The sequence below is a fragment of the Myotis brandtii genome, unplaced genomic scaffold (genome assembly GCF_000412655.1).
Source record: "Myotis brandtii unplaced genomic scaffold, ASM41265v1 scaffold906, whole genome shotgun sequence".
In the NCBI taxonomy this organism is placed as follows: domain Eukaryota; kingdom Metazoa; phylum Chordata; class Mammalia; order Chiroptera; family Vespertilionidae; genus Myotis; species Myotis brandtii.
In genome coordinates this window covers 59315-68533 of record NW_005371728.1, presented here as the reverse complement: position 1 = coordinate 68533, position 9219 = coordinate 59315, and the positions used below count along the sequence as shown (strand labels likewise).

Here is a 9219-nt window from a genome sequence, read left to right as displayed (position 1 = left end):
TTGTGGGGGGGGGGGCGTTGGGGGAGGCAGGTGGGCTGCAATGATTAACCAAAGAACTTAAATGCACATATGCATAGCCCATGGACACAGACAGCAGTGTCTTTAAGACCTGGGAGTGAGGCTGTGGGAAAAGGGTCGAGGGGGGCCATAAGGTTAAAAAGGGACATCTGTAATGCTCTCCACAATAAAGACTAAAACAAAACAGAACTCATAGACACAGACAACTGTATGGTGTTACCAGAGGGAAGGGGTGGGTACTGCAGGATAAAGGAGGTGAAATATATGGCGAAGGAATAAGATTTCACTTTGTGGTCTGCCCACACTGTGATACCCAGGTGATGTATCAAAGCACTGCACTATTAGTACCACATGATTTTAGTAAGCAACATCATCCCAATAAATTTAATTTACAAAAAGTTTAAAGAACAATTTTTGGTACAATATTAATAATAAAACACTAAATAATCTCAAAAGGGATCACACAAAATTTTAAGGTAATTGCCAGAACTAATTTTTGGATAATTTCTTCAATTCATAGAATTCATTCATTTTTCCAAGTTTAATGACCTCTAAAGGGAACTCTCAGCCATATTTGTGTGTGTGTGTGTGTGTGTATGTGTGTGTCTGTGTGTGTGTGTGTGTGTGCACGGGCACATTATTGGTTTTGTATCTGCATCCTAAGTTTAAATACATAGTTTTCAATATTTTTGAATGTTTTGTGTTTTTCATAAAATTCACATTAATTTTTGCTTTGCGTTTTTCAGACAAACTTCTGAAGATATTGGGTAAATTTTCTCTCATATCCCTTTACTCCCAAACACTTTAAAATGACTGCTTTCATGATGTGTCTAGCATTTCCTGCCTTGATACTGATTGGCCAATTCATTGCTTTGCACTTCTGCTAGATGCCTACTAACCTAACACAGATTTCCTCCAGAAAACCTGTTTCTATATTGTCCAAGTCAATCTATTGTTCAACTATAATATAAACATGGCTTTTGAAATCATGAGATGTGACTGCAGGCAGGTTCCAAAGTAGGTTAAAGTTGTGAGTACATGAAACACAGAATTTAATCTGTTATTATTTTTATTTATTAATTATTATATTATTTAGCAAACAACTATAACTTTACTTTTGCCCCACCCTAAATTATACTTAGTAGCGAAGAACTAGTAAAGCCAGAAACCACCCACCCCAAATTAAAAAATCTTCAAATTGAATTAGGAATATTTTTATAAGGTTACTAACAGAACTGTATTTCTAAATTTTTCTGCTTAATTCACTATATTTAGACCTATCCTCCCTTTGATTTTGGAACAATTGCCTCTGAGCAAATGAGAGCTTTCAGCCACTGTTTCTTATTGTGTGTGTTGTGTGTTCCTCTGAAACACAACAGGTTTGATGTTGCGTGCATGTTGTAGAAGAAATTGAATTTTATTCATATTTGTTTCCCATGATATTTACAATTTTACTTTTATTTTTCAGAAAATCTTCAGGAAAAAATTGGTAAGTTATTTCTGACAATCCTTTATTGCCAAATCTTTAAAAACAATCTGATGTCTTTAGCATTATCTGCCTTTTCCCCTCTTGACATTCATTGGCTCACCTTTCTTTTGGAAGTCTACTCCTTTTTCCTAAATTAGTTTGGTCTGTATACTTCTCACATATGAAGTTCCATCTATTTATTTTCATAACTTCAATCTTTCCCAGTTTCTTTCCTTTTCCATGTCATACCTGTCCTTCCCTATAAACTTTGGCATTTTCTGCTTCCCAGAAACTTGCCATATTTACTCTGAATCTTGTGAGGTGAAGAGGATTGTGCTAACAGGCACAGGATTTCCACTCTATATATTCTGTATGTAAAATACCCATTAGAGTAGGACCTCTGCCATTTTTTACAAGTTGAGGGGTCCATCTTAAGCAAACTGAGCGATGAGAGAAGATTCCATATGCGATGAATGCATTTGACCCCTCCACTGTCCTGGGAACATTTTCTAGGTTCTGATGTCATTCATTGACAAAGTGTGACTTTAAGGCCCACTATTTCACCTCCTCACTGACCATATTACCCATTGCACAGATAATTTATGCAATATTTTCTGGCCTTTTTCTTTTCAATTACATTAAATGTTCTTTATTTTTTGCATTTTTATTCACTCAGGTATTAATTCACAACATTGCAAAAGATATTATTGTATATTTGAAAAAGTATGTTACATCTGAAGGAAAGTTGATGTGTGATGTATCTTTAGCTCAGAATTGTCTGTGTGGAAGACATGAGAAGCTGTTTGTCAGAGCATGATCCCCAAAGGTTTTTGCATGGAGCCCTGATAGAATCATTAAACGTTTTATGTCCTTTTTTTCTAATGTTATATTTCAAGTATGTTTTAGTTTAGAGACACAATGGAATTTGGGAAGAGAGCTCCTTATGTTCATAAGCAGGATTCATGTTATTACTGTTATAGATACAGGTGTTGAGAGCAGGGTACTTACTATATACAGGCTTCTGCATCACACATTAAGTACCTGTCCCAGGTATGTGCACTTTATCCATTTTAATCTTAAAAAGTGGAAGTTCCAAAGCAAGACCAAAGATTGATATTGTTTATCCCAGAGGAAGTTCTCCTTTAGGTCTGTCATACTTTCATTTCCCATCTCATTCCTTTTGAACAAATGGGTATGGAGATGGAGGGTGACACTGGCTCTCATTTGTTACATGGACTTAGGATCCTTTGATTCCACTTCTTAGAAATGTGGGTCAGTTTCCATTAAAGAATAAACAGCAGAAGGGTTTCACATTAGCGTCCTCTTCTCTTCCTGACATTGACCCTACATTATGTTTGAACTGTTTTTTCTTTCTTTCATTTTTCAGATAAGGGTGACCAGGATAAAGGCAAGTCCCATGAATGTATTTCACTTTGCACTTACTCGGTTTCATGTGTTTATTTTGCATTTGTTTTCAACTCTCAGGGATCATCTTCCTTACTACACCATACTCATGTACATCATTTTTTCATGTATTGTTAAGATTTCAACATAAGTTTACCATCTTCATTTGTTACTCAGTTTCCCCATTATTATTTCTCTGACAGTTCTGTCCTTGCAGTGTATGGAAATATTTCCTTTTGGACAAGAAAATTTTAGTAATTACTTTACTGTAAAATTTTGCAATTTTATAATGTCTGATGTTAAAGTTTTGTGCAATAGAGCATCAGACCATACAATGAAGACGGCCAACACCATAGCCCACTCCAGGCCAAACAATGTAGACCACTCACCATACTCATTCCCTGACCAGCCATTAATGCCATTTAATACTTCATCTCCCTTCCTTCTGAATTTCTTAGGATAACCTTTATTCAGGCATGAGTTAAAATCAGGCTCACATACAATAATGTTATATATGAACCAGTTGACAAAACATTGGGGATAGAGGTATCCATTAACCTAATCTTCATAACCAATAGGAGCAGTAGTTCAAGGGTCTATGAATCACTGTTTTTGGCAGTTTTATATGGCCAGCTCCCACAATAGAAGATTTGACTATATATATATTTGGATGCAACCAGAGATCTTCTTAAAATAAAGACCTTATTCTTATGGGGGAGTAGTATTCCATTGTATATAGGTACCCCTTTTTCTTTATCCAAGCATGTATAGAAGGACACTTGGCTTGCTTCTATGTCTTGTCCACTGTGACTAATGCTACAGTGAACATAGTAGTGCAGATATCATTAGGAATAAATATTTTTCAGATTGTGGGGCATAGGTATCCATAGAAGGTGTTATTGGTCATATGGGATCTCTAACCTTCATGTTTGAGGAACCTCCATACTGTTTCCCACAGTGGTTGTACCAGTTTACATTCCCAACAGCAGTAAATGAGGCTTCCGTTTCCTCCACAACCTCTCCAACACTTGTTATTACTAGTCTTGTTGATAACAGCCATTCTAACAGGTGTGAGGTGGTGTCTCCTTTTAGTTTTGATTAGCATTTCCCTAAAAGCTAGTGCAGTACAGGACCTTTTCAAATACCTGTTAGCCATTAATATGTATCTTGGGAGATGAAATACTGCCATTTGGGGCAACAGGGATGGATCTTGAGAATATCATGCTGAGCAGACATAGCCAAGAACCATATGATTTCACTCACACATATGAAACGAAACTGAAAGCACAAAAGAGCACACAAGGCAAACAAAACCTCACAGAGACAGGAAAGCATGGAACAGACTGACATTTCTCAGAGCCATGGCGGTGGGTGCGGGAGGACTGGTAGGATGGAATGATTCACCAAAGCACTTAAATGCATATATGCATAGCCCATGGACACAGACAATAGTGTCTTGCAGACCTGGGTGTGAGGCGGTGGAAGAAGGGTTGAGGGGGGCAATCCCCTCCATAACTCCCCTCCTCCCAGTTCCCACCCCACCCTCCGCCCTCACTCCCCACCCACTGTCTTCATCCATAGGTGCACGATTTTTGTCCAGTTTCTTCCCGCATCTCCCATTCCCCTTTCCCCCCCAAGAATAGTCAGTCCATTCCCTTTCTATGTCCCTGATTCATTATAATCACCAGTTCATTCTGTACATCAGATTATTTATTCACTTGGTTCTTAGATTCACTTGTTGATAGATGCATGTTTGTTGTTCACAATTTGTATCTTTACCTTTTTCTTCTTCCTCTTCTTAAAGGATACCTTTCAGCATTTCGTATAATACTGGTTTAGTGGTGATGAACTCCTTTAGCTTTTCCTTATCTGTGAAGCTCTTTATCTGACCTTCAATTCTGAATGATAGCTTTGCTGGATAAAGTATTCTTGGTTGTAGGTTCTTGGTATTCAGCACTTTGAATATTTCTTGCCATTCCCTTCTGGCCTGCAAAGTTTCTGTTGAGAAATCAGCTGACAGTCGTATGGGTATTCCCTTGTAGGTAATTGAGTCTCTTTCTCTTGCTGCTTTTAAGATTCTCTCTTTGTCTTTTGCTCTTGGCATTTTAATTATGATGTGTCTTGGTGTGGTCCTCTTTGGATTCCTTTTGTTTGGGGTTCTCTGCGCTTCTTGGACCTGTAAGTCCATTTCTTTCACCAGGTGGGGGAAGTTTTCTGCCATTATTTCTTCAAATAGGTTTTCAATATCTTGCTGTCTCTCATCTTCTGGCACCCCTATTATTCTGATGTTTGTACGCTTGAAGCTGTCCCAGAGGCTCCTTACACTATCTTCGTATTTTCGGATTCTTTTTTCATTTTGCTTTTCCGGTTGGGTGTTTTTTGCTTCTTCGCATTTCAAATCTTTGGCTTGATTCTTGGGCTCCTCTGGTCTGCTATTGGGTGTAATATTCTTTATTTCCGACCGTGTATGCTTAATTTCTAGTTGTTTCTTTATCATAGCATCGAGGGTCTCATTAGTTTTCGTGACTCTCTCCTCAAGTTTATTGACAGCTTCTAGCACATTTTTGCAAGCCCTCAAAATTGCGTTTTTTAGCTCTATATCCTCCATTTCTGTCATGTTTTTTTGTCTCCGCATTTTTTATGCTTTCTTGGTGCACCCCCTAGTGGTCTTTGTGCACAGTCTTGTTCTAGTTAAGCCTTGATTGTTGTAGTTAAAACTAGAGGGATTTGACCACCAGGCCAACTCTATTGCCAAACCTTTAAAAACAACGTGACGTCTTTAGCATTATCTGCCTTTTTCCCTCTTGATATTCATTGGCTCACTTTCTTTTGAAAGTCTACTCCTTTTTCTTCAATTATGTTGGTCTGTATAATTCTCACATATGAAGTTCCATCTATTTATTTTCATAACTTCCATTCTTCCCAGTTTCTTCCCTTTTCCATGTCATACTTGTGCTTCCCTATAACTTTGGCATTTTCTGCTTCCCAGAAACTTGCCATATTTACTGTGAATCTTGTGAGGTGAACAGGGTTATGCTAACAGGAACAGGATTTCCACTCTATATATTCTGTCTTTAACATACCCATTAAAGTAGGAACTCTGCCATTTTGTCCAAGTTGAGGGGCCCAGGTTAAGCAAACTGGGTGATGAGAGAAGATTCCATGTGTGATGAGTGCATTTGACCCCTCCACTGTCCTGCCAAAATTTTCTAAGTTCCGATGTCATTCATTGACTGAGTGTGACCCATAGGCCCACTCTTTCACCTCCCTGGTGACCATATTCCAGGTCGCACAGACAATTCATATCATATTTTCTGGCCTTTTGCCTTCCAACTCCATTAAATGCTCTTTATTCTTTTGCATTTTTATTCACTCAGGTGTTAATTCACAACATTGAAAAAGATTTTTTATGTTTGCAAAAGGATGTTACATCTGAAGGAAAGTTTAATTGTGATGTATCTTTAGCTCAGAATTGTCTATGTGGATGCCATGAAAAGCTATTTGTCATAGCATGATCCCCAAAGGTTTTTTCACGGAGCCATATTAGAATCATTAAATGTCTTATGGAAGACATTTTCTGATGTTATATTTCAGTTATGTTTTACTTTAGAGATACAATAGAATTTGGGAAGAGAGCCCCTTATGTCCATAAGCAGGCTTCATATGAATACGGATACAGGTGTTGATTGCAGGGTACTTTTAATATATACAGGCTTCTCCATCAGACTTAAAGTACTTCCCTCAGGTATGTGCACTTTTGCCATTTACGTATGAAAAGGTGAAAAGTCTAAAACAAGACCAATAATTGTATGTGTTTATCCCAGAGGAAGTCCTGCTTTAGGTCTGTCATACTTTAATTTCCCATCTCATTGCTTTTGCACGAATAGGTATGGGGATGGAGCGTGACACTGGCTCTCATTGGTTGCATGGACTTAGGATCCTTTGGCTCCACTTCTTAGAAATGTGGGTCAGTTTCCATTAAAGAATAAACAGCAGAAGGGTTTCAAATTAGCGTCCTCTTCTCTTCCTGACATTGTGCCTTCAGTATGTTTGAACAGTTTTTTTCTTTCTTTCACTCTTTCAGATAAGGGTGACCAGGATAAAGCCAAGTCCAATGAAGGTATTTCACTTTGCACTTACTCAGTTTCATGTGTTTATTTTGCATTTGTTTTCAAGTCTCAAGGATCATCTTCCTTTCTCCAGCACACTCACATACATCATTTTTTTCATGTACTGTTATGATTTCAACATATGTTTACCATTTTCATTTGTTATTTAGTTTCCCTCATGATTATTTCTTTAATGGTCTTGTCCTTGTAATGTATGCAAACATTTCCTTTCTGACAAGAAAATTTTAGTAATTACTTTTCTGCAAAATTTTGCTATTTTTAAAGTGTCTGATCTGAAAGTTTTGTCCAATGTAGCTCCAGGCCATACAATGTAGACCTCTCCCCTTCCCCATCCCCAGCCAGCCATTACTGCCATTTAATACTTCACCTCCCTTCCCTCTGAATTGCTTATGATAAAGTTTATTCAGGCATGTGTTAAAATCAGACTCACATACAATAAAGTTATGTATGGACCATTTGACAAAACATTGAGGATAGAGGTACCCATTAACCTAATTTGCATAACCAATAGGAGCAGTAGTTCAGGATTCTTTGAATCGTTGTTTGTAGCAGTTTTATATAGCCAACTAACACAATATAACTGACTATGTATATTTAGCCACAAGCAGATATCTGATTAAAATAAAAACCTTATTCTTATGGCTGAGTAGTATTCCATTGTATATAGGTACCACTTCTTTATCCAAGCATGTATAGAAGGACACTTGGCTTGCTTCCATGTCCTGTCCACTGTGACTAATGCTACAGTGAACATAGAAGTGCATATATCTTTGGGAAGAAATATTTTTCAGATTGTGCGGCATAGGTATCCATAGAAGGTGTTGCTGGGTCATATGGGATCTCTATTCTTCCTGTTTGATGAACCTCCATACTATTTCCCACAGTAGCTGTACCATTTGACATTACCATCAGCGCTAAATGAGGCTTCCCTTTCCTCCGCAACCTCTCCAACACTTGTTATTACTAGTCTTGGTAATAACAGCCACTCTAACAGGTGTCAGGTGGTATCTCATTGCAGTTTTCATTTGCATTTCCCTAATAGCTAGTGCAGTATATGGTCTTTTCAAATACCTATTGGCCATTGGTATGTATCTTGGGAGATGAAATGCTTCCATTTGCAACAACGGCGATCGATCTTGAGAATATCATGCTGAGCAGACATAGCCAAGAACCATATGATTTCACTCACATGTGGCATATGAAACTGAAAACACAAAATGAGCACACAAGACAATCAAACACAACCTCACAGAGACAGGAAAGCATGGAACAGACTGAGGATTCTCAGAGGCATGATGGTGGGTGGGGGGGAACAGGTGGGATGGAAAGATTAACCAAAGAACTTAAATGCATACATGCATAGCCCATGGACACAGACAACAGTGTCTTGAAGACCTGGGTGTGAGGTGGTGGAAGAAGGGTTGAGGGGGGCAATAAGAGAAAAAAGGGACATCTGTAATACTCTCAACAATGAAGACTAAAGCAAAACAGAACTCATAGGCACTGACAGGGACGGGGAGGGTAGCACAAGATAAAGGAGGTGAGGTATATGTTGAAGGAACTAGAGTTAACTTTGGGTGCTAAGCCCACAATGTCATATGCAGGTGATGTATCATAGCACTGCACTGTTAATTCCACATAATTTTATTAACCAACGTCATCCCAATAAATTTAATTTACAAAAATTTTAAAAGAACAATAGAGATACAATATTAATAATAAAACAATAAATAATCTCAAAAGGGATCATAAAAAAATTTAAGGTAATTATCTGAATTAACATTCACATAATTTCCTCAATTCAGAGAATTCATTCATTTTTCCCTGTTTAATTACCTCAAAAGTGAGCTTTCAGCCACTATCTACATGTAAACACTTGTGCGTGCATCTGTGTATGTATGTGTGCATATTTGTTTTGTATTTGCACCAAAGTTTAAGTTTACATACGTAGTTTTTAATGTTATTGAATTTTTTTTCATAAAATTTGCATTAATTTTTTTCTTTTATTTATTTCTTTTCATATTTTTTCTTTATTCATTAAGGTATTACATATACACCCTTATCGCCACTTTGCCCACTAACCCACCATTAATTTTTCCTTTTCATTTTTCAGATAAAATTCTGAAGATATTGGGTAAATTTTCCTCATATCCCTTTATAACCATACACCTTAAAATGACTGCTTTCTGATGTGTCATT

The 9219-nt window shown here is 37.4% G+C and overlaps 1 protein-coding gene across 1 annotated transcript in view; it reads left to right on the top strand.

The window, feature by feature from the left end:
- Positions 1-9219, top strand: part of LOC102245908 — a gene marked incomplete at its 3' end in the record, with an annotated part of 36262 nt that overhangs the window by 22239 nt on the left and 4804 nt on the right. The window contains exons 9-10 of the mRNA XM_014532744.1: positions 765-785; positions 1487-1507. Of these exons, the coding sequence (XP_014388230.1) occupies positions 765-785; positions 1487-1507 (42 nt within the window). The remainder of the gene's footprint in view (positions 1-764; positions 786-1486; positions 1508-9219) is intronic.